This window comes from Tachypleus tridentatus, chromosome 12 (genome assembly GCF_004210375.1).
Source record: "Tachypleus tridentatus isolate NWPU-2018 chromosome 12, ASM421037v1, whole genome shotgun sequence".
Lineage (NCBI taxonomy): Eukaryota > Metazoa > Arthropoda > Merostomata > Xiphosura > Limulidae > Tachypleus > Tachypleus tridentatus.
In genome coordinates, this window is record NC_134836.1 from 83066069 (window position 1) to 83092667 (window position 26599).

At 33.0% G+C, this 26599-nt stretch overlaps 1 protein-coding gene across 1 annotated transcript in view; it reads left to right on the forward strand.

Moving 5' to 3' along the window:
• The window catches only part of LOC143233827 (putative ATP-dependent RNA helicase DDX23), a 76102-nt gene that overhangs the window by 13094 nt on the left and 36409 nt on the right, over positions 1 to 26599 (forward strand). The window contains exons 3-5 of the mRNA XM_076470552.1: positions 9356 to 9532; positions 12826 to 12940; positions 26034 to 26172. Of these exons, the coding sequence (XP_076326667.1) occupies positions 9356 to 9532; positions 12826 to 12940; positions 26034 to 26172 (431 nt within the window). The remainder of the gene's footprint in view (positions 1 to 9355; positions 9533 to 12825; positions 12941 to 26033; positions 26173 to 26599) is intronic.

Genomic DNA, 26599 nt, shown 5'->3' on the forward strand with positions numbered 1-26599 from the left:
AAAGTCTCCTTCACACATTTTTGAACACTTAAAATAAAATAAACACAACATAACCATAGAAATCACTCAAATACTAAATAAAGAAACAAACATAAACAAACGAAAATTAAAGAAGCCTTACTTATGTAACAACTTAAGCCCAAAATAAACAAATACAAAGGAACATCTTTATACCTGTATTAAAAATAATATAATAAATAATAAAATAAATAAAATTATATACTCAAACATTTAAGCACGACCTCTACATTCCGACACTCATTACACAACCCCTCTCAATCATGTGGTGAGCTTCCGGTCAGTTACCTCTCTTTTTCTTTGTGAACCTGACAATGACCGAAGAAGGTCGAAACATTGTTCACTCCTCTACGTAAAAAAATTTCTCAACCCAAACGAGCCGTTTTTACATATATATTTCTCTACAAGTGGGTTTTCTCGACATCACTGAAATGTAAAGGGGGATTCTGCCCATCCCTACTGATCATCAGATTGAATTAATCAGGGCCAGTTTGCTTTTAAAACTTTAATTAACTAGGTTCATCTGCTGTAATACTGCCAGAGCACTGTTCCTCAGGAATCTGTAGTGCACATTAACACCCCAGGTACTACTTATGGAGCAAGGGAGTTCTTACTTCACCCAATTTCCAGTCACTGGGGTTGTGGACAGGGACTTTTTCTCCAGAGTGTTTGAGTGAATTTTCTCCACTCTTGGAAAAGAGGAGAAAGGTTGAGGCCCTTATACCCATATCCCTAGATGTTTTGTCCAGATGTTGATAGAAGCAGCACCATCCTACACTGGAATTACTTGTAATACCAGTTCAGATTTTATGTGAAGCTGTCTGGTTGGGAGTGCTTGTCCATGGATGAGTTCTGTTCCATTCATTAAGTATTGCAGACTCAATCCCCTGTCATTTTAAGCCTGGTGTGTTGCTTTTCAAACTTTGTCTGCTTGGATTTTGCATACTTTCTCATTGTGTTTCTGGTGGTTTGGAATGCTTTATTCCATGACTATAGGTTGGTATCTGATCATATGTATATCTATATCTAACAATGTAGACCAATGTGGGATGTAGGATCAAAGACCTTTTTAATCTTTAATGCAGAGTTGTGAAACATGAGCTGTCTGGTTGGGGCTGGCCTCTAATGATAAACATTTGTACTATTTCCACTCTTGTTGCATGAACTGTGCACTGGGTAAAGAGCATACCTCTTCAGGGTGTAATGCAGTTTCCTCATTTGTGTACCATCTTTCTAAACTACTTGTATACGCAGATGCTTTCTGTATGGGTAATTCCTGCACTGGCTTCTCCATTTTCTCAGTGTAGGATTCTAGCTCTAATGTTAGTAGATGGTGAGTATGTTTTGAATCTTAACATTTTCTTGAATTGAAAATGTATTTTTACTAATACTTACCTCCACTGATGCTCACCTGCCCTTCCCCTCCACCAAGAGCCAATGTAAGTGACTGAGATGTTGTTTATCTTGAAAAAGTGTTAATATTACACGAAAGGTGTGCTTATATATAGCACCAGGATAGAAGAGTGTTTTGACATATGTGAAGAGGATATTGTCAGAGACATTTGAGAGGGGATATAAAAGAGTTAAGGAAGTGAAAGAAAATCAAATGCCTGGATGGACATTGTTGAAACCTTGGAGGTCAAAGAATGACTATAAGTAGAGGTAAGTATTATTGAAAATACATTTTCAATTTAGGAAAATGTTAACTTCTTATTGTTAGGAAGAGTGACTATTCAGCATATTGAGTTTTTCTTGTAAACTGTTACATTCAATTAACAAATATAAACAAACAGTCAGAATATTTGTCTATTATAATATGTTCATGTTTATAACCAATGTAATAATTGGTTTGAAATGCTCAAGAAATGAGTAAGCTTCCAGTGAGTTTCAAAAATGTATTAATATCTCAGTAAATCAAGAAGTTGGGATATCTGAATTTTAAATTCTTGTTTGACATTTATAAATAATTTTTCTTTCTAATTGGAATTAAGTCTCAGCAGCATATTTGTAATCTTAGAAAATTCTGGTAGGGAGTGTTTAAAGCCAGATTCATCATGTGAAATGGAAAACTGAAGATTCAAATATTTTTATTTTTGTTTGCAGTTACAACATACAAAATAGTAAAAGATGAACTTTTAATTACATTTTGACACCACTTCTAATTGACTTTTATTACATTGATAACAAAGTTGTTTAATTAGATTTTGAGTATAATTCTGATGTACTATGACTGTATTACATTTACAGGGTCGACCAACTAAATTGTCAGTCTGTTCTTGAAAGTATTAGTTTTATCTGTTTCAGGCAACAAATTACTTTTCAATTGCTCATAAAGAAGGGAATTGATATGTTAAAGAAAAAAAGTATGTGTGTGCATTTTTGGTAATTTTGTGTTTTGGAAAATTTACCTTCACTTAGACAAGAAAGATTCTTTCCACAAGTAGTTTGTTTTTATGCATGCAAAATGTTGCTGTATTGGAAAAATTAGTTTCATTCTTTAAAAACAAGGTTTATACAACAGGGAAAAACTGTCCAAAACATTAAAAAAAGAAAAAATACTGTTGTATGATTATATGCAACAATTTGTCTTATCAGTTCTAATTTTATGTTTTTACTTGTTATACAATCTTTCTTTTTCATCTAAAGCAAATTAAAAGTTTATTACAGATCTTGAAGGAATTTAAGTGTATCAGTAAAATAAGTGTACATACGAGGTCTGTTCAAAAAAATGAGGACCGACGTCATAAAACAAAATGTACTTTATTTAGAAGTTACAGGTCTGGGACCCCTTCAAAGTACTCTCCTCCCCAACGCACACACTTATCCCAACGGTGTTTTCACTTGTTGAAACAGTCCTGGTACGCTTCTTTTGTGATGTCCTCCAACTCCTTCGTCGCATTTGCCTTAATCTCAGGAATCGTCTCAAATCTTCTTCCTTTCAAGGGTCTTTTGAGTTTGGGGAACAAGAAAAAAATTGCAAGGAGCAAGGTCAGGTGAGTAGGGGGGTGGGGAAGAACAGTGATCGAGTGTTTGGCCAAAAACACGAGAGTTCTGAGGGCTGAATTTCCCAGCAACATGGTGCATCTTCAATTTTTCGGTCAAAATCTCGTAACAAGATCCAACTGATATCCCACACTCTTCAGCCAGCTCCCTGACAGTCAGACGTCGATTTGCCTGCACCAAGGTGTTGATTTTGTCGAAGTGTGGGTCGTCAGTTGACGTGGAAGGACGTCCAGGACGCTCATCATCTTCAATGGACTGTCGACCATCCTTAAAACGTTCATGCCACTTGAAACATGCCGTACACTTCATAGCAACATCACCGTAAGTCGTGTTAAGCATAGCAAAAGTTTCAGTTGCAGATTTTCCAAGTTTAACACAAAATTTCACAGCAAGTCATTACTCCTTCAGGTCATTCATTCTGAAATTTGCCAAACGAAAAAATCGCACTTCACTTAAAACCGCGTAGCTAATACACAAATGAAGATATCTGCAATCGGGAAATGGCGTTGTAATCAGCTGATCTGTGCGAACCTAGCGACACCCTGGAACCAACTGGAGCCGCACAATTCAAACAGTCCACATATTTTTTGAACAGCCCTCGTATGCTTTCAAGCTTGCTATCTTCATAGAAAAGCTAACTGTGAATGATTTTTACTTGTATCACTTTAGTTGATAAAATTCAGAAGTAAATGTACAAAACAGTTGTACTTTATTTTAGTTAAGACCAAACTGAAATACCAAAGATTGTATAGTGTTAATTTATAAATCAAAATAGATAAAAGAAAGAGAAATAATATATAATTAAAATAATGAATATGTGATTCACATATTTGTATTATTGCTTTGGGCATTTTCATTATTTTCTTGTACTTTATTTTTTTGTCATGTTGCAGATTAACGTGTAAGTAAATTTGATAGTTTTCATCTACTACCTTGGGCACATATATTTTTATACATTTGCTCTCCCCTTGTTGTGGATTCCTGTACATGGTGAGGGGACCTCCTACGGAAGGTTCTGTTCTTTCAGTTTACCTCCTCTGGGATCTAAACATCCACCCACTTGTTGAAGTTTGTGAGCAGCAATCTTCAACATCTGTACCACCTGTTGTACCTCAATTTCTTATCTTTCATTCTCTTTAAGACAAACCCTTAAGGCAAATGTCCCCCTTTTTTATTCAGAAGGGACTGGAGGGACTTGCTGGCTCTCCAAAGTAAATAAGAAGTTTCAATCTGGTGACATACTGGTGGAAATATCCACATCTCAATACAGTGAACACCTCTTGAATTCAAAGGCAATTGGGGATATCCCTATTAATGTTACACCTCATCTACTTTGCATTCATCACAAGGAGTTATTGTTGAGAGGGATTTGAAGAACAGCCCTGAGTCAGAGATTCTCGCAGGTTTCTCCACTCAAGGAGTTTCTGCAGTGAGGAGTATCTCCACTCGCGAAGATGGAATTACGATGCCAACCAATATCCTCGTTTTGACATTTACATTACCACGTCCACCTGCCGCCATCAAGGCAGGTTATCTTGGTTGCAGGGTACGGCCATACATTCCAAACCCTCTTTGATGTTTCCTGTGTCAGCTGTTCAGTCACTCGAAGACATCATGTCATGGTTCCCTGATGTGTGTCCTGGATCACATAGAAGCTAAGCAGTTTTCAAATTGCACTATTTATACTGATTTGCTTAGTTCTCTACTGGCCCTGGAATTTCTTCACTTTAGTTCACACCCTGTTTTTGCCAATATTCAAAACTGACTGGCCCATTTCTTTTTAACAACTACTTCTATCCAGTTTTTTCTGGATACCAGGCCACATTGGTATTTGTGGGAACGAGCTTGTCGACACCGCAGCTAAATTTGTCTGTTCTAGCACTATCACTGCTGTGCCTGTTCCATATATGGAATATGGTCCTGTATTCAAGGCTTGGTTCTGTGCCAGTTGGCAGTCGACTTGGAATGAGCAAGGTGAAAACAAGCTTTTCCAAATGAAACTCTCTATTGGACTTTGGCCATCTTGCTTCTGTAAGGATTGGAAAGAGGAAGTTGTTATAACTAGACTACCCATTGGTCACATTTTTTAGCTCATCATTTTCTTTTATTTGCAACTGGTGCACTAATGTGTTGCCTGTGTACCACTCAGGCCATAATAAGCCACATTTTACTGTCTTGCTATTGCTATGATTCCCAACGATGGCACCATTTTAAACATGTTCTGTCCCATGGTTTTTTGGTAATGTTGGACAGTGTTATTGGTGGTGATGATGACATTATCCACCTTAGAAAAGTTTTTAGTTTTTTAAATGCCATTAATCTTTTTTATGTTTTTTGATTTATACATTAGACCTTTTTTTAATGTGATTCCCTTTTAAGAATCAATGTACATGTAGTTCGATTTAAAATTAGAAAATGGTTGTAACGTCAAATAACTTGGAACCAGGACTGGAAAGGCCAACTTCAGGGGACTAACTTGGTTTTTTGAACTTCCTGTTAGTCTTCCTGGTGAGTTATGATAATTACAATTATGCTACAGAAAGTCCTTTACAACTTGTATTACTGTAGTTTTTCTCTTACTGCTGCAGACAGTTATTTATGTTGTTTTATTATTTCAAAAATTAAACTTTATTTTATTTTACTTTAATTTCAACTTTTTCCCAGATGTTTTGCTATAAAACACCAAACCAACCAACCACCCAAACTTAACGTTCAAAAAGTGACAGAAGAGTGGCTAGATGAAAGAAAGCAGAGGGTTGTTACAAATTAATTTTTGGTGAGCTGGATTTATGGCATAGGTTTAATGCAAGCAAACTTGTATGGAAATTGTCCATGAAGAAGTTTATTTTGATTAATGGTGTAATCCTATGCACATTGGTGACAAGTTGTTGGTGAATCCAAAATGGTTTGCAAGCCAATCACTGTTTCATATAAGTATGGCTTTGTTGAGGAGAATCTTGATGTATTTTTCCTCTTGTGTTGTGACTCTAGCTAAGTTTAAGAAATTACGTTGCCCATGAACCTCCATATGGGAGGTAACTTAGATGTCAATAAGATGAGAAAAATTATGCAACATTTCTTTTGGCCCAACATTAGGCAGGATGTTTTTCAGTTTTATACCTGTCAATTGGTTGGAAAATCTAACCATAAAGTTCCTGTTACTTCTTTGAAACCTATCCCAGCTTTCAAAAATCCTTCATCATGGGATTGTTGATTGTGTTGGGCCTTTACCAAAAACTCAGTCAGGAAATTAATAAGTGTTGACAATCATGTGTGCATCCATTCAATTCCATGAATTTGAGAAATGTTTCAAAATATTTCTAAGGCTTTGATTAATTTCTTCACTTTTGTTGGTGTGCATGAAAAATTTCATTGTGATCAGAGATCAAAGTTTATGTAGGTGTCATTTCAGCAAGTTATTATCTTGGTGCTAAACAGATCAAATTTATTTTGTACCATTTAGAATTACAAGGTGCTCTTCAAACACGCAAAAAAATATGATGCAGAGTTATATCAGTAATGAGAAGGATTGGGACCAAAGAGTTAATTTTTTATTATTTGCTATTCATGAGTTGGTTCAGAAATTTTGTAAGGTTCAGCCCATTCGAGTTGATGTTTGGCCATTCATACCATGGTCCTTTGAAGTTGTTGAAGGAACAATGGTTAGAAGATCCAAGAGAAATGCACTTCTTGGACTACATTTCCAAGTTTTGGTTCAGACTCTTACATACTTGTGAATTGGCTTGAAAAAATTTGAAGTCATCCTAAGCTAAATTGAAAAATATTTATGACTGCAAAACTGAAAAGCTTAAGTTCTGCCCTGATGACATAGTTTTAGTATTGTTACTCACAATGGCACTTCCACTTGAAACTAGGTATCATAGTCTGTATGAGGTTGTTTAGTAAGTTAATGTTACAGACTATATTGTAAGACACCTGATTGTTTAAAGGTTACCCAGTTGTGTCGTCAATATGTTGAAACCATATTGCATTTGAGATTCATCCAAAAATATTTTAGCCATTGAGTGTTTTGCTGATACTGATGACAGTCACTTTGACTGAAACTCCTGTAAGTTTGAAAAAGTTGTAGATGAATGCAACATCAAACTGAGTAATTCTGACACTCAGATCAAAATTGATTGTATTGTGAATTATCCAGCTCCTACCAACAAGAAGTTTGAGATTTTTTGGGAATAGCTGGTTACTACAGAAAGTTTTGTAAAAATTCTTCTGACATCACTGCGCAATTAACAAACCTATTGAAGAAAAACAAAAGTTCAAGTGGTCTGAAACATACCAATCTGATTTTGAAAAAGTCACATCTTTATTGTGCACTTACCCTATATTGATGGCACGTAACTTTGGTAAGCCTTTTGCATTAGCTGTTGATGTCAGTGATTGTGGTGCTGATGCTATTCTCTAACAATCACTTTTTGTAAAAAGTTTGTCACCAAAATAATTATTGTACCATGGAAAAAGAAATATTGCTTTTGTACTAGCTTTAGATCATTTTGATGTGTATGTATCTGCATCAGAACAATGTGTTGTTCATTTTCCCTGATCATAACTCATTTACATTTTTTAACCTAATGAGGGGCAGAAACAGACATTTTAAATTGACTTTTATTATTACAGGAGTATGATTCAAGAATAATTCAGGTCAAAGAGGGTTGATAACATTTGTGCTGATATACTTTTCCAAGTTATATAATTTTTTGATTATAAGCTTGTATTGATTATGTTTATGTGCTATCATGGTTATTGAATTTTTATATACACATTGCAAATAATTGTTAAAGATAATTGTTTGCAATGCGTTTATATAGTAGTTAAAAATTGTCTAATGCCAATGTTTAATTCTTTAAGAAGGGATGTGTGATGGATTAACTGTTATATATCTATTTTAATATCAATTTTAAGTTACATTTGTATTTAGAAGTGTACATAACTTTGTACTGCTAAATCTGTATAGCAAAATTCTCACCTATTACTAAAGTTGTAGAATATACTTGAGTGTAAGAGTCAAGAATGTATGTATGTAAACATTAGTGTATCATCAATATTGCTGTGCAGGCTGAAATTTCTAGAAACTCTCCTCACATCTATAAACATAAGTAACACGATGTGCCAAAAGATGGCTTATATTATATTTTCTCAACCCAAACGAGCCATTTTTACATATATATTTCTCTACAAGTGGGTTTTCTCGGCATCACTGATATCTTATATTGTTTGTTTGCTATAGATGGCATACTATAAGCCTTGGAAGCTATTACTGTGATAAACACTTTATTAATTGGGGTTAAAAATTTTGAACATTGCAAACCATTTTTCAGTGGGTTTATGTCAAATGCTAGTATTTTTATAAAAATATTGTATAACTTTCTCAATGGAAAATCCAATGGAGAACTAACAAGCTCCCTGTTAAGTAAATTCTATCTGTATCAATTGAATTCGCTTGTTGTGAACCATCAATTAGATATTCAGTTCCAGGCCAGAGAGAAGAGTCAGTATTGTTTTTAAGTTTGTAAAACTTTTGTATGTACATCATTATTTGTAATAACAGTTATTGTAAATTGTATTGTTTTTATATTAAAATATTTTTGTATTAAAAAGAAAGGAACTATGTGTATCAGTCTCATTTACAAGTATTTTAAATTGGATGTATATTGACATTAATCAAACTTCTAAATCTAAATAACAATTTAATTCAGTTTTAGGCTATTTGAAACTTTAATACATAAACAAGTATTAAAAAAAGATGAATCATCAACACTATCAGTACCCTTTACAATCTTAAACATTTCAATTGAATCCCCTTATAATAGTGTTATACAATATTTGTTTTAGGATACTAACACACATTTGTTACCTATTAATAAAAACAAATATATTTTCTTACAATAGTAAATTTCAAATAATTTTATTTTGTGGTAAACTAAGATATTTCAGTCTCTTGTATGACAATTCCTCCATCCCAGGCTTCATTGTAGTAACCCTCCAATGATCCCTTTCAAACAGTTCAATGTCCTTCCTAAGGTAAGGAGCCCAAGACTGAACATAATCTAAATGTGACATGGTAACCTATACAATGAAACTATAATCTCTTTAGACTTTTATTCAATATTTCTATAGATACAGCCAAAAATACTATTTGCCCCATCACTAGCAACAGCATGCAATTTGGTTGGCTTAAGAGGTTGATTAACTATCATTCCAAGATTCCTTTATTACATGACATTGTTAAGGCTATTCCCATCCAGTTATCCCAGATTAATTAGGTTAAGTGTTGTAATGATTGAAATTGACTGTTGTATTGAAAATATTTGTTCAGATCTCGATCCAGAAGCAGAGAAAGACACAGACGTTCGCGTAGCAGGGAAAAACGGAAAAGAAGTAGAAGCAGAAGTAAAGAGCATGAGCAAAGACATCGACGTGACAAGGGAAAAGATAAAGATAAATCAAGAAGTAAAGAAAAACGTAAAGATAAGGAAAAGAGAAATGAAAGAAAGTAAGTCTTTTTCTTGTGTGTTTTTTAAAACTTTTAAAAAGGCTATGAATTACTTTAGTGTTGTGATTAATTTTGGTTTCTTTTGTAAATGGAAGTTTTTCAAACTGCATTTTATGTTATCACAACCTGAAGCTAGAATAGTATTATAAAATACTTGTTTGAGGGAACCAGTGCTCTTTTTTTACCCATTAATAAAAACGCACACATTTTCTTGCTGTTATAAATCTCAATTTTATTTTGTAGAATCAAAATATATTAGGTGAAACCTAAAACAAAATGAGTTCTTTTCAAGAATGTTAAGATAGTAGATTTAATTGAATTAGCATTTAATTGAAGGTTGAAAGAGAAGACATTTACTAAAATTATCCATGATTTCAAGTGAAGTGGCAGACATATTAGGAACCAACACATTTTGGTGAACCCTTTCACAAGATTTTCCTTCAACTCATCATAAGCCTTGAGAATGGACACAGAGTGTGATGTATATTTAAGAAATGTTTAAACCTTTAATTGTTTATTTTAAACATAATTAATACATGATTAACTAAAACATAATAGGAAGACCTAAATACAATTAAACTGTATATATAACTATATTAGGTAAGAAATAACCCTAATTGCTGTAGTCAAACAAGCAACAGAGAATGCTACAGTCAGTTCCAGAATAACAGTTGTTGGTTGGTACTGTAAAATGAGGTTTTTGTTATATGTAATGTATACATTGAAAGGATAAACCTCAAGTCAATTGAAAGAGCATGACAGCTATCAGTAGTTCAAAAAAATTAAATTCGTTCATATACATTGATATTAAAGGACCTCTACCTGATTACTCTCAAATTGAAATTTTTTTGGGCCTGATTAAATTAATATATTAGACTTTGAGCATGGTGAGATACATCAGTTGAAAAGGTGCAGTCGTCTGAGTCCAAAACTGTAATTAGTTTAAGTCAGTAAAGAAATGACATAGCTATGATCCAAAAGTTTGTTCTTTATAAAAACAAAAACTTTGGGTTGTTCTATGAGCTACTCTGCCATGGCTAAAAAGTAGTGTTAAGTTTCATTGACAGTCAACTGCAAAATAAAATAAAAACAATAAGAAACAGGTAATTACTATATTTCTTCTTTTTTATGTGTATTGTTTATTTATTATGATAAAAGTAAATATGTGAAAATGTAAATGTTTTAGATTAAGTTGTGTAAAATAATTTTCACAGGGTTTTCTTGCAACTCACAAACAGCTTGTGTGTTGCATAATATAATAGGGTAACATGATTTAAAAGTTATATGGCAGCAGTATTAGACACATTTTAAAGAGCAATGCAGTTTTGTATAAACAGATATATGCTGTTATGAGTTTAATGGTATTTAAGATATAGTTTCATGTTATAAAATTCTAAAAAGACTGTAATGGTGATTTATATTTATTTCAATTTTTTTATGGTGGTTACTAGTTTATCATTGACCAACCTCATATGGAGTTAGTGTAGAGAAAGTAATAGATAAAATGTAAAGATATACTGAAAATTTTGTATTTCATTAGGAGGTGTTAGAGATTGTACAAATGAAAGCATTTTTAAATGAGCAAAGTATTTTCTTCAACTTTAACATGAAAATCACTTAGCATTTAAAGCTAACAGTTGACTATATATATTTGTGGAGAATTGTTTAGTGAAAATACTTTGTCAAAAATTCTGATTTTTGTCTACAAATCTTTTATTACTCACTGGAAACGTGTGAAATTTTGTGAGGAGACAAATATTTGAAGAGATATTATTGAAACTGATAGTCAGTTTGGGATCAACTTTTAGATTGAATTGACTGAGCTCATAGCAAGAGCATTAATATTTCATTACTTATTTTAAACTTGAAACTAGTAAACTTCGGTGATTTGAAAGGAGATACTCTTTCTTAGTAGTAGTACTAATTTCCAAACTTAAATGTGTTTAATATCGCACTCTTTAAAGTTTAAACAAGGGTTATAAAGCCTGTCTCCTATGTGTTCTTAAGGCAGTGAAAGAGTTATTAGTTATTTAAGTACTGATCTTTAACATGATAATTTTAGATTAATTTCAATTTCATAGCAGTTCAATTACATAAAGTTTAGCTAATAAATGTACGTATATCATGTACAGTATTGTGTGTTGCAGTATTAAAGCTTGTTGCTTGGTTGGTGAAGAACTCTTCTGTAAGCCAGTAAACTTTCTTCAGACAAATTCGATTTCTTATTTGCATTAAAAATATTAATTTCAAAATTCAAAATTAACATCTTGTTTACTGTAATCGTACAGAAGTGTTTGCAGTGTATTTAATTGAAATAGATTAACTGTGTATGCTAACTGCTTTACACATTATGATAATCAGTGTAGAGCATTAAGTATTGCTTTGAATTTTTACAGTTATGAATGCTCGTATCCACATTAAAATTAAACACTCATTTAACTTAATTTGCTATTTATAAAAGTCCTTTTTTTTTCTGATTTCATTGATTAATGTTATGACCTTTTCACTTATAAATTTAGCAAAAGCTGAAATTCTTAGCTTTTTTGTAAGAATTTTAATCTGAAAATTTAATAGAAAATGGAAATAGTTTTTAAACAATACTCAGTTGAGAGTTTGTAAATGATTAAGTAAAATTAAGAACTTTTCTAAAATTAAATTTCTAATCATATAGTATTCAAACACTTAACTTCACTAACTGGGAAGAACTAAAAACTTGAAACATTATATTCTTCAGTTTTACCCTTTTTATTGTACAAGAGTGAAGACTGCAACACTTGAATCACGTTATAAAGCTCAGAAAAGGTCATTTCTTTCTCTTTTTTGGAAATTCTAGTTTTATGTGAGCTAAGTAGGAGTTTTAATGCTAACACATTTTCCAGTATAATAATAATTTTTATGCAAATTTATATTTAGTAGGACTTTATACATGGCAGTGTAATTTGCTAAAACCTTTCAGGATAGTGTACTACCATTAAATTTCTTTAGTTAGTTTGTACTTCCCCCTCCCTTCTCCCAAAACAAAATATAAATTGGATTTTGATTTTAACAAGTTGATTGAAAAAACTCCATAGTACTGTCTGATTTTGTCTGAAAAAATCATTGAAGTAAAATGAAGGTTTACAGAATTGTAGATGAAGTTATTAAGTAACTTTGTTTAACTATCTAGTCAGCATGCTATTAAATTGAATTCTTTCAAATTTTAATGTCTCACTACCAAGGTAAAATTGAGATTTGTTGAAGACTTTTATACAAACAGGAAAAGTGCTTATTATACAAACATATTTTCATTTCAGGGATAAAAATCAATATGAAGATGATGATGAAGAAAAAAAACAACCAAAGAAAGAACCACTTTCTCTGGAAGAATTGCTTGCTAAACGAAAAGCTGAAGAAGAAGCTAAAAGTAAAGTAAGTGGTAAGAATCTTTTCTTATATTTAAAGTAAAGTAAGTGGTAAGAATCTTTTCTTATATTTAAAGTAAAGTAAGTGGTAAGAATCTTTTCTTATATTTAAAGTAAAGTAAGTGGTAAGAATCTTTTCTTATATTTAAGTTTTGTTGGTAATTTTCTTCTAAAAGAAATTTTTGACGGATGAATAGGATTTGCATGTTGTCCATAATTAGTAAAGGTATGAGCAGCTTCTCTGAAACTATTAGAAAACGTTATAAGAATATTTGCTTTTAACTATGGTTTCATTGATATGAGCAGATAAGAATGGCTACATATTTTCTTGTTAGCCCCTACCTATAAGCTTGTGCTTATTCTAAAGTTGAGTAGACTGTAGCAGTTTGAATGAAATGTTTCGACAAAGGACATAATGGCAAGATGTGAGCAATTCATGAATCTGTAAACATTCCACCACAAGTCCAAAGTGCTAAGCATTGTACCATGCATCATGTAATGGTAAGCTTTCTCTTGGAAGCGAACATCAGAATTAAATCACTGAAAATAAAATGTACAGCACTGTCTTTTTCCTGGATTGTGAAGTCCTTTTAACAGTGTTAATAAATGAATAAATAAATTACACTAACTCTTCATTTACTAAATTAAATTGGTGGTTTTGGTTTCTGAAGGTTATGGAATACACATGGGAAAGCCTCTTGTCCCTTATTATTACTTGTCTCTTCTCTGTAAGCAAGTGGTCAAGTGAATTTACTAGTGGCTCAATTCTAGGTGATGCTTTAGAAGTGGTTTCAACAAGAACTCTTGGCTCTTCAACAGGTGAACTTTCTGTTGGAAAATTCTTTTTCAATGTTAACTTAACTCACCATTCTATCACCAAAGTACTTCCAAAAACAATCACAGTTGATAAACTTTAACTTGGAGAACATGTCCACCTGAATTCTGTGATTTTTTCTACTGTTATCTTCCAATTTCTGAAGTAACAAGCTCTTTTGTAGGCATAATGAATTCCATTTTGACCAGTACACCTTTTTCTTTGGACTATATGGAGTGGTTGTTTGCCTTGAGGGTTCTACTGCACATTCCTTGATCCACTAAATAACTGGTTTCAAACATGTAGCTTTTGCCTGAATATCTTTCAATTTATTCTTGGACCACATTTGTCCTTCATCATCATTTGTAGATGTCTTGTACACTATACTTTGTTATACTTTTATTTTGGTCATACTTAATAAGGATCTTTTCACTAGGTTTTTATATTCTTCTTGAACACAGTTTTTGTATAATGCCTTAGTGTTTCCACGGTTCCATCTGGGGTGATGCACACTTTTGTACTCCTTGAGATTTTTGGAACCATTTCTAATATTTGTGTTATGAGATTTGTTTGATATCCTCGTCCGTGGTGGAATCCTGCTTGCCACTTAGCAGGGAAGGCTCAAAAGCGGGCCTGGGATACTTTTCGTAGATATCCCACACTTTCAAACTGGGTTGCTTTCCAACGGGCCCGTGCACATGCTAGGTGGGTAAGACGTCAAAGCCAGAAGGAATCTTGGATTAAGTTCACAACCAGCATATCTTCTACCACCAGTTCCAAGATCATATGAGACAGGATTCGGAAGGTTAATGGGCACTACAATTCTGTCCCCTCTCGATCTTACTCTCTGATGGCCAGGAGGTGACTGATGTTCGGAACATCGCTAACACTCTAGGTGAAAGCTTTTGGCGGGTATCTAGCACTTCTGCTTGTTCCTCCACCTTCCTGGCCATCAAGACTCAGACAGAGCGATTATCTCTTTCCTTTCGAGCTGACTGTTTCTTTGACTATAATTGTCCCTTTACCCTGGTGGAACTAAAAATGGCCCTTCATCGGTCTGCCAGTACGTCTGTTGGACCTGATGATATTCATTATGACATGCTGCACCATCTATCTCCTGCTTCTCTTGATGTCCTTCTGATTGTTTGCAACCGGATCTGGCAGGAGAATGTTTTTCCTGATGCCTGGTGCCAGGCTATTATTTTACCTTTCTCTAAGCCAGGGAAAGATCCCAAGATTCCTTCAAACTACCTTCCAATTGCTATGACGAGCTGTCTCTGTAAGACATTAGAAAGGATGGTTAATGCTCGTCTTGTTAGGTTCCTTGAATCAAACAACCTCCTCTCGCCCACCCAGTGTGGGTTCCGTCGACAGCACTCCACCACAGACCACCTAATTCGTCTTGAAACATCTATCAGAGAAGCCTTTCTCAACCGCCAACATCTTGTATCAATATTCTTTGACATAGAGAAGGCTTACGACACAATATGGAGGTATGGCGTTTTGCGACCCTCCATACATATGGGTTACGTGGCCATCTACCCATGTTTATTAAAAATTTTTTAATGGACAGGAGATTCCAAGTTCGTGTGGGTTTGACACTTTCCCGTTCTTTTGTACAGGAACTTGGAGTCCCTCAAGGCTGTGTATTGAGTGTTACACTCTTCAGTATAAAGATAAATGCCATCACTGAACAACTCCCTCTCACTGTTGCGAATGGGCTGTTTGTCGACGACTTTCACATCTCATGTCAGTTGTCAAACATGAGATATATTGAGCGGCAACTACAAACCGCCCTCAATTGTGTACGGAAGTGGACTCTGGCGAACGGCTTTAATTTCTCTCTCTCCAAAACTGTATGCATGCACTTTTGCCGTCGACGGGGTATTCACCCTGATCTTGAACTTCATATCGGTGAAGTTTTGCTGCCAGTGGTCTCGGAGACCAAGTTCTTGGGGCTTATCTTTGATCGTAAACTGACCTTTATACCACACTTAAAGCAGCTTGGTCAAATGCACAAGAGCACTGAACATCCTCCGTGTTCTCTCTTCTACCAGTTGGGGGCAGATCACTGTTCAATGTTAAAGGTATATCGTGCTCTTATTAGATCGAAACTCGATTATGGATCAATGGTCTATGGCTCTGCCAGACCCTCAGCCTTAAAGATGCTGGACCCCATTCATCACCAAGGACTTCGACTCTCCACTGGGGTTTTCCGTACCTCTCCAGTTCAAAGTATATACATTGAATCTCATGAACCTTCTCTACACCTTCGCCCGTTTGCAACTATCTTTACAATATACTTCGAAACTTCATTCCTTACCAAAGCATCCCACCTGGAAATGTGTTTTCCTTCCTCGGTGGGCAGTACTTTTTCAGAACAGACGATCTGTCATTGCTCCGTTTGGGGCGCAATTGGATGAATTCTGTCTGTCCTTGGATAACATCGCAGATTCCACAGGTTGGCCCATCTCACCATGGCTTATTACAGCCCCCAAATGTGACCTTTCTTTCAGTCACCTAAAAAAGGCAGATACTCCAGATTGGAAGTTCTGTCTTTTATTCAATGAATATCTTTCAAACTAAACTAAAAACTAAACTAACGTGGCAGGGGTTCAGTTTAGAGAGAGAGAAATCCGAAGAGTTCTCTCTCCAACTGGGTGTTCAGGAACTTTGTAGTTCCTCTTGTCCCCTAGGTGGATTGTTATTAGGATTAAGTGGTGGGTTTTGTTTTTTATTATTATTTTAATAAATTAATTATCGTTATTACTCTTGACTTTTGGGTGGGAATGTCTCACTAAATGGTCTTTTGGGTGAGGCAAAGGTAGCAGTGGAAAGAAGGAAAGGTCGGGACCTGTCTCGAAAAGAAAAAGTTGGGTAGATGTGAACATGAATGTAATTCATTCAAGTTCAGATCAAATCAAACGGCCCGATTCTGGGTCTGGCAAAAATCTTTCAAACAATCATTCAGTTCCCATTTATACAGATGGTTCCCAATCAGGTAATTCAGTGGGCTCTGCTATGGTTTGCTATGGGTCAGTAGTTGGAGCAGAATCCCTTCTACAGCTTCTGTGTTCACTGCTGAACTGTATGCCATATCTCTTGCCCTGGATCATATTGCAGCTGAGCAGTACTCCAACTGCACTATTTATACTGATTCGCTTAGTTCTATACTTGCCTTGGAATCACTACACGTTAGCTCACATCCTATTCTCGCTGATATTGAAACCGACTGGCCCATTTCTCATTAGCAGCTACTTCAATCCAGTTTTTCTGGATACCAGGCCATGTTGGTATTTGCCGGGAATGAGCTTGCAGACATGGCAGCTAAATATGTCTGCTTCAGCACCATCACTCCTATGCCTATTCGTGCATGGACTATGGTGTTGTCTTCAAGGCTCGGCTCCGTGCCAGCTGGCAGTCCACTTGGGTGAGCAACGTGACAACAAACTTTTTCAAATCAAACCCAAAATTGGACTCTGGCCATCTAGCTTCTGTAAAGTTCGGAAGGAGGAAGTTGTTCTCACTAGGCTACGCATTGGTCACAGTTTTTTAACTCATCATTTTCTTTTATCTGGAACTGATGCACCAATGTGTAGTTTGTGTAACACTCAAATCACTATCAGCCACGTTTTACTTTCTTGCCATCGTTACAGTTCTCAACGACGGCAATATTTTAAACATATTTTTTCCCAGGGTCAGTCTGTAACATTGGACAGAGTTATTGGTGATGGTGACTCTGTCCACCTTGATAATGTTTTTAATTTTTTAATGGCCATTAATCTTTTTAATCTCATTTAAGTGTTGCATATTTATTCATTACACCTTTTTAATTGTGGTTCCTCTTTTACAGTTTTAATCTTTCTCCTTCAATTTGACATTGGACAATGGCCAGAACATTAAATAACTCGACACAAGGACTGGAAAGGCCAACTTCAGGTGACTAACGCTACTGTTTGAACTATCCATTTGAACTACTCGTTAGTCGTTCTGGCGAGTTGTTATTATACTTTTGCTGCATATCATTTCACACTTTTACTACTTAACTTTTTAGTACTGGCCATATTGACTCATAACCCAGAACCAGGACTGGAAAGACCAACTTCAGGTGACTGACGGTGGTTTTTATACTTACCTGTTAGTCTTTCTGGCGGGTTATGATCATTACCATTCTGCTACAGGTAGTTCTTTACAACTTTGTTGACTGGATGTCAACATTGGTTTTTACGCCATTTTCTGTTTTAATTGCCGTTTTGCTTTTATCTTTAATCACTTTTACAAATTTTACTCCATTTACTTGACTTTTATCTTTTTACTGGACATTTGGCTACTCATTGTTACAATTTTGCTATGTATCTTTTAAAACTTCTATTCTTTTACATTTTGATACTGGTTGCTATGACACATAACCCGGAACCAGGACTGGAAAGACCAACTTCAGGTGACTGACGGTGGTTCTTGAACTTACCTGTTAGTCTTCCTGGCGGGTTATGATCATTACTTTTTTGCTAGAGTAAATACCTTACAACTTCTTATACTCTGCCTTCTATCTTAACATTGTAGATTAGGTGTCAACATTGGTTTTATACTTTTTTGTTTTACCTTCATTTCCATTTATGTCTTATTACTACATTTATTTATTTATTTTTTTTTACATTTTTAACGAATGTCTGGCACAGATAGCCTCACTGCTTTGTGCCATAAAACACTAAATCAATCAATCAATCAAGCTATTGCAATCCCTCTCTATGCCTGAAGTGCATCATCACTTCTGTGTACAGTCAGATTTGTTTTTAATACTCTCCTTCTTTTAACTCCTTTCTGAACTTCCTGTTTGTTCCTTTTAATCTTCTTAATATCCTGTAATTTTTTAATTTTTTTCTTTCTTCTTGACCTCCTTTTAATTTTCATCATCTCTAGTGAAGTTTTGATATAATTTCATGATTATCCCATCATCTTAAGATTTAGTTAAATTTCTGTTCTGTTTTGAAAATAACATTTACTTCTAACACTGTTATAATTTATTGTACCATTTGGTGGGTTCTTGCAAAGTTCTTTTCATGAAACTAAAATAAATTGTTTCTTCAGTAATGTTTATTTGTATGCCTGAATGCATGTACAGTGGTTTAAGTAATGTTTGATAGTACTTCAAGAAGTAACATATGCTTAACTCTTATATAAACTTACTTGTATACAAATAGATGCAGTAACTTTTCATCGTTTTATCTTATAATTGGCTTAGTGAGTACTAACTGATTATTTATGTGACACTTCTATTTTACCAATTATATGAAATTTCTAAACCATAACATTATCAGCATTCTGTAAAGATAAGCCTTTTCTAGCAATAAACATTATAATTGAAGCTTTGAAAATATAGCTTGCAAAAATATATCAAGAGGGCAACGTCAGACCAAGCCTGTCATATCAAAAAATTAAATTCTCAAATTTGCTTTTTCAACATTTGTGGAAATACCAATAGACCCGTATTATTTTTATTAACAGAAACTTGTCTTTAGCCAAGTTTAGGTTTGTTTACAAATGTTGAATGAAAAGAAGCAATGTTTATGATAATCTTATTTACTAAGAAATAGAGAAAAGATATATTAATGGATAAATATTCATTGAAGTAAGAAAGACTGATCATTGAATTTAATGTTGGTATTAATCTCAGCCAAAGATTGTTATTGACATAACTAAATTATCAATAACTTTGAATATGAGTTTGGAAAGCACATTTCACATCTGGCCAAGAAAAATGCAATATTGATTAAATTGGTTTCCTTTTTTTGTACATTTATGTTAATACTGTCAGTGTTATTTTTCTGTTATGAGTGTGCGTGTATGTTTGCATTTTCTTGTGGATGCTGTAAGTTTAGCATATTATTAAATCTGTAATCATTTGCTTACTTAACAATTTGTATTTAAATCACTGGTGTAATTTTAACCTGGATGCATAACTTTCTTTTCAAGATATGCATTGCAATTAACCTAATTTTACTTTCAATTCATGGGTAATGTGTATGATGTTTTTTATTTCTAATAAAAAGTATACTGATGTAAAAAAAAGTAATGTTTGACCAAAACTATTAAAAACTTGCATGTACAAAGAGTTAAGTATATTATATTAATCCTTTCACAAATTCATATATGCATTTGCACATGCTATGTATTTACACTGTTACTTTTGATACAATATTTGTACCTTCACAAAATTTAACAGACTTTTAGTGAAGATTATAAAGTTTTTTGCACACAGAAAATCAGATTTTTAATAAAATTTACATTTTTTGTGAAAATATCAATTTTGTTTGGTTACTGGTCTGAGTGTGTTGTCATTTCATGCTATAATCAAAAGCCATTCTTCATCCCAAAAAATCTCGGATGTTATTTGTGTAATCTATGACACTTCCTAAATACATTTGAAACATTTGGTTTCATTAAGACTATATTTTATTATTTTCTATACTCTGTGTGGGGTCTGTCAACTGAATGACCTTGTAACCATCAGAAAAAAAATTAGGAAGTATAATTTTTTTTCTTGCTAGAATGATTATGTATTATAGGACGAAAATACAAATGTTTAGTCAAAATAACTCAAGTCTCGTAACATGTTTGTAATTTTTATTTTAGTGACCTTGTAGTCATGCTTAGGTAACATTACATAGCTTGAATTGATGCAATGCAAATGTGCTCATGTTACCACATCCTATGATGTAAAGCAGGCCCAGTCTTAGCTGTGTTTTAGTGGACTAGTTTTTTGTATTATACAGTAACATTTAAATTATTACATATTCTTCATGTATATAGATTATTACTATTTAGAAAAGTTATGAACCTTATTTTCTTAAATATAGAACAATAAATAAAGAAGTAAAGCAAACATATTTTCTAGTTGTGACATTTGAATTTGGTTGCTGCTGGACATAACTTTTGAAATTTTACACAAGGAGAATATGAAACAAAATTTTAAATTTTATATATATACCATTGAATAACCAAAAAAGTCATAAATAACTGTACTGATACCAAGGAATTCCACTATAATTTATTAAGTTTAGTAACTAAGCTGTATATGTATATGTCTTAAAAACATTATCAAACTTGGAGCAAACTAAAACACAATCTACCTCCTTAATATCTTGGTTCCCAAGAATGTGGTGGCTTTTTCACAGAATAAAATGGCTGAGAGAAACACTAAGGGGACATTCTAAGGTATAGATTGGTTATTCATATGTCATATATTGTAGTAAGAGTATATAAGGGTCCATTTCTAAAAAGGGCAAGAGGTGAACAGGTCAACTGTATTTGATTCAGTACATAAGCCATATCTCAACAAAATAAAAAAGATATGAGGTTCTAAGTTTATATTCTAGTTTCTCAATATTAATAATATGTGTTCCTAATTTGTATGAAACTACAAATTTGATATTTTGGCATCACAAACATCTAATTTTAACCAGTGCTGCATTCAACATACCACATGATTCACTAAAATCTATATCTGTATTTAGGTGGGTTCTCTTAATATAATATTCAGTTTTAAATTAAGAAATTAACTGGTATATAATATTAAAGTTTGAATTATAATTTACAATTTGATTCCAAACCTTTTGACATAAATTCATAAAATAGTACTTCGATAAAATTTTGAATGCAAGTCAACAAATGGGAAGACGTCCTTTGGTCTGTGACCTGTTGCAAAAGGGTTAAAATAATTTTGAATCTTGTTCATGTTTTTGGTAATAATCACTATGTCTGTTTATGCTCTGACAATCATGCATCTTGAAAATAACTGTAATATAGTTTCCATTGCCAAAGGCTCAGTCATAAGGCTGTTATGTCTAAAGCACACCAATTTTTGCAGCTTTCTGTAATCCATTCTAATGTCTGAGAAAGATGGTTTTCTGACAACCATTTCAACATGTCTATTGCACAGAAATCTATAGATGTTGAATTGTGTCTTGACCAGTAAGTTGCAGTATGGAATAATATGAATTGCTATTTCATTTTTTAACTCTTAAGGTATGAAACATTTGAACAGGAAGTATAAGTGGAAACTTGAATTATGTAAACCCAAAATCTCTTTGTTCCATTTTCATACAAAGTCAGTATTTCTGTTTTTTTCTTTCAAAGTATCTGAAACATTCTAACTTTACAGTTAGTGTAGTGTATATATTCTTCATTGAGTGTCACCACATACTGCCCTTTTCCCCTTAGTTGGTACCATTCATGCAGTTTTCTACAGATGTCTTTATTCCAGATAAAGGTTCTTGATTATTTTGTGTCTTGAGACACATAAACAGGTTTTGCAAACTGACCATCACATTAATAGATTCTTGCATTACAAAACAGCATGTTTCTTGCCACAGGTAGGGTACAACTTGTTGCAGATCTTTTTCTAGATGGTCCTGGTTCTGAAGGTTAATCCATATTTATTTTTGATTTACAAATCTATCAGTTTTAGGGTTCACAGAAGTTTAATACAATATATGCATAAATATCAAACCTTTTTTTTCTTATATTTTCTTGGGACATTGGTTGAAAATGCAAATATGATGTAGTGTGACTGATTATAAAAAGCTTTTATGATTGCACATGATAAATAATAAACACTATCAAACTATATTTACTTCCTGTCATCTGTAACAACAGTTGATACTTTTATATTATCTGTAATAATATATGCAGAAAAAGGAAGCCTTTCTCCACCAATCCCAAAAGGGGCACTGATGATTTACTAATAAAAAATGTACTTGTATCTTTCTATCAAGAATATCTATACTCATACTTTTATGTTAATTTGGTGTTTAACAATGAAATATTTTTCACAAATAGAATTTGAGGAAAATTTTCAAAGTTGCACTTCTGTCGCAAATGTCATTGTGCAAATTGTGAATACCACACATCTTCATTATATATATATTTTTAACTTTCCTAAGCTTATATTTATTTTTTCCCACTCCAATTTTAGAATTTTTGGTTACTTTAATGTTTCATTTAGTATTTTATGTTCTAAACTAAAACTAAACTAATGTGGCAGGGGTTCAGTTTAGAGAGAGAGAGAAATCAGAAGAGTTCTCTCTCCAACTGGGGTGTTCAGGAACTTTGTAGTTCCTCTTCGTCCCCTTTCGTGGATTATTCTTAAGATTAAGTGGTGGGTTTTGTTTTTTTTTATTATTATTATTTTAATAAATTAATTATCGTTATTATTCTTGACTTTTTGGGTGGAGAATGTCTCTCTAAATGTTGTTTTGGGTGGAGGCAAAGGCAGCAGTGGAAAGAAAGGCTGGGACCTGTCCCGAAAGGAAAAAGTTGGGCAGATGTGAACATGAATGTAATTCATTCAAATCCAGATCAAATCAAATGGCCCGATTCAGGGTCTGGCAAAAAAGTTGCCTGGGCTGGGATCTAGAAATCCAATGCCTGACGATTTTGATGTGGGGGGAAACGGGAGTGCCCCGCGAGTATTTTATGTTCAAAAACAGGTTTGACTTTTAACACTTACTAAGAATGCAGTGGTGTTGTGTGAAGACAAGTCTTGCATTTGAAAAATATGAAGTTAGTACAACCAAATGTAATCTCCTGTAGCAAAGGAACAATTTTATAAACTTCCATAGCATATACAAACCAGATCTTTTCTTTTTCTTTCTTTTTTGCATCTAAATATTATTCTACAATAAAATATTACCTACCTTCTAAGGATACCAATGTTAGTGTGTACAGTATGCAAGTCCTGTTATGGGATATTAGTTAGGTGAAATAGATATATATATATTTGTAATATTGGATGGAATGTTAAGTTTACTGTATTCAAACAGTACATGCACACAAAGAAAATAACTTCTTATTTATAGAAAACAAATTATAACTTTAGATTAATGATGAACATTTGTTATAAATTGCTCTCAACCAAATGTTGTCAAAATACTCTATCATCTGATAAAGACAACAATGCTGGTATATTGACAGATAGGGCATTGATCACAATTTTTCTAATTTTTGCTGTGTTTGATTAATACCAGTTGGCAAAATAAAGTATGAAAAAATATGATAATGAATATCAAACATTGAAACTAATTGGATATATAAAAAAGTTAAACTTTCTAAAACTTAATGAAAAAAAAGAATGTCTAAAGTTAGATTTTTTTTATTCAAAACAATTTCACATCACATTTTATAAAACTTTACAATCTAGGAAGTGAAACAGGTCTCGAGTGCTATGAATCTTTCTAAGAAGAAACTAGTCACTGTGTAGGGAATTCTTACAAGCTTAATGCACTGTAGTTATCCATATACTCAGTTAAGACATTGAGCAAATAATGAAATAATGAATAAGAAACATTTCTGAAAATCTGTAAGTAGCTGTTTGATTCTTTAGTATAAATGAATAATGCAGTTAAATGATAATGTAATGTCACAAAAAAGTGTAGGTATAAAATTTGGTTAATCTTAACCCTTTTACTACCAGATATCAAATTCTTTAATAACTAACATCATTCTCATCGTATTTTGTTTTAAAAATAAAAATTATTGGATAAAATTGTTTAAAATGTGACAAATGTCCTTAAAAATGTGTAGTTTCAGAAAAATAAAACAATTTTTTTTATACTGCTTAAAAAAGTTATTGTAGTTATTTGCCTTCACACTTTAAATATAGTTAATCTGTGAAGCAAGTTTTATATGAAGTGTGAAAGTACTATTTAATTTCTTACAGTTTCAACATTTCATTTATATAATCTCTAGAAACTCGTAATTGAATATTGAAAGTCTTTTAGGTAAATATTTAAACTTTACATTTTCTCTGTTGCATTACTAATTTACTCTGTTATCTTCAACATACTGTGCAATAGAATATTTAATAACAAATGGAAGTGTGGATGTACGTTTCAACTTAGTAGAATTCTATTAGAATAGTTATGTTTGTTTGATATGCGTAATTTGCCTTTAGCTTTTCACTTCAAGTTTATTTTTTTGTTTTCCTGTCAGATTCTTTACTATATTTTATACCCATATATTAAATGATATCATGGATATCAGCTTTACATACATATTTCAGCAGACTTCCTGCAGGGATATATATTTAGAACACACATACTACATATTTAACTAAAATATCTAAGTAAAACCAAAGTATAGTTTAACTGCCTATTTAACTATAGTATATTTAGGTAAGAATTCATTGTACATGCAATAATTAATCAAGTAGACAACAGTATGCATGTGTGTATATATGCTTAAACAGCAGTTAAGGTACACAGCAAGGAAAACTGTACCAATTTTAGATTAGCCATTAGTAGAGTACATGTAAACTGAACTCTTTCCAATAACTATATACACTTGTGTTGCGCTACATATACCATGAAGACCTCAACACAAAGTATAGAATGTGGGCATGGCAACTGTCAAGGGTTTCAAAATTTATTTTCCAGTGAATACAGTTGTAGGACTTTAGATATCATGTCAGTTAGGTCAAATGCACATAGCATGTTGAAGAAACTTGCATACATTGTCTTCTCATGTAACTTCTGAAGTAGTTTTTTTAAGCTTGTGGGTCTTTAAATTTATTAAAACTTAGATAACAAAATTTCAAGATATACCTTATAATGTTACTTTTGTTGACATATGTTGATATTGCAGTGGTTTAATGTACTTTAGAAAATAATGCAGCATTATTTGCAGAAGGAATTTAAAAATGTCTTCAAGATTCATAGGGTTAAAATAATATTAATACTGATTGAATTTGCTAAAGTAGTATTTAATATTTTCTAGTAAATGTTACGATGAAAGGTTAATGATATTTATTACAAAATACATGTTTATGTACATTAATTCTATGAATATAGTGAACTTTGTATTAAAGGAAAGTCATCAGGGCTCAATTTTATGTTGGGAGTATCAGTTTCCAAGCATTAAAAGTCACAGGATCCTAAAGAAAAAGTGAGCACTAAGGATATTTCCATCTGGAAAATTCTGAATCCCTGATTTTTTATAATCTGAATGTGTAAATGTTTTGTTTTGGACAGGTCTATTAAATACTCTTCACAAAAATGTTAATATTTTTGGTAGCACCACACCACCTATAAAACTCCAAACAGTGTCTAAAATGTAATACTGCTACATGCTGTTTCATTATGTCCTCATATTAGCTATGGCTTGCATTTGAATTGCCGAGTACCATACTTGAAAATTATTTTAATATAGTAGTGTTTCACTTGTTATTGTAATATAAATATTTACTTTCTGTATTAAATTGAAAATAATATCAGTCAGTATTTTGTTTCAGCCTGTTTTCCTAACAAAAGAACAAAGAATACAAGAAGCTCTTCAACGACGACAACAACAGGTGGAGGAACAACGAAGAGCTGCGGAGGAAGAAAGGAAGAAGAGGCTTGAGTTTATGGAAGAGGCAAAAAAATTACAAGGTAAAGAACTTAAACCATTGCATATTTCTTGTGAATTCAGTTTATATCATTTTTATTAATGCTAAAATTTCCCAAACCATTAAGAGAATAATAGGCCAGAAAAAAAAATATGTAATAGCTTAAGAGTTGAGTAAAAGCTCAAACAGAATTAATATAAATCAGGGGTTCCCAACCTTTTGGCACTTGCGACATGAAAATGTAATTGATGAAATAAAATTAATGTTATCCCAAGCTACTTCTAACAAGGCTTTGCGACCCACCGGTTGGGAACCCCTGATATAAATAATCCAAATGCAAATATAAGCTGAGTTGTGAAATCCAAATAAAACATACATGTTGCCTGTTATGATGAGATTAAAAAAAGTACTTGTTTTAGTATTTAAGGACAACAAGAACCAGCTAGGCTTTCGCAGTCTACTAAACTTGG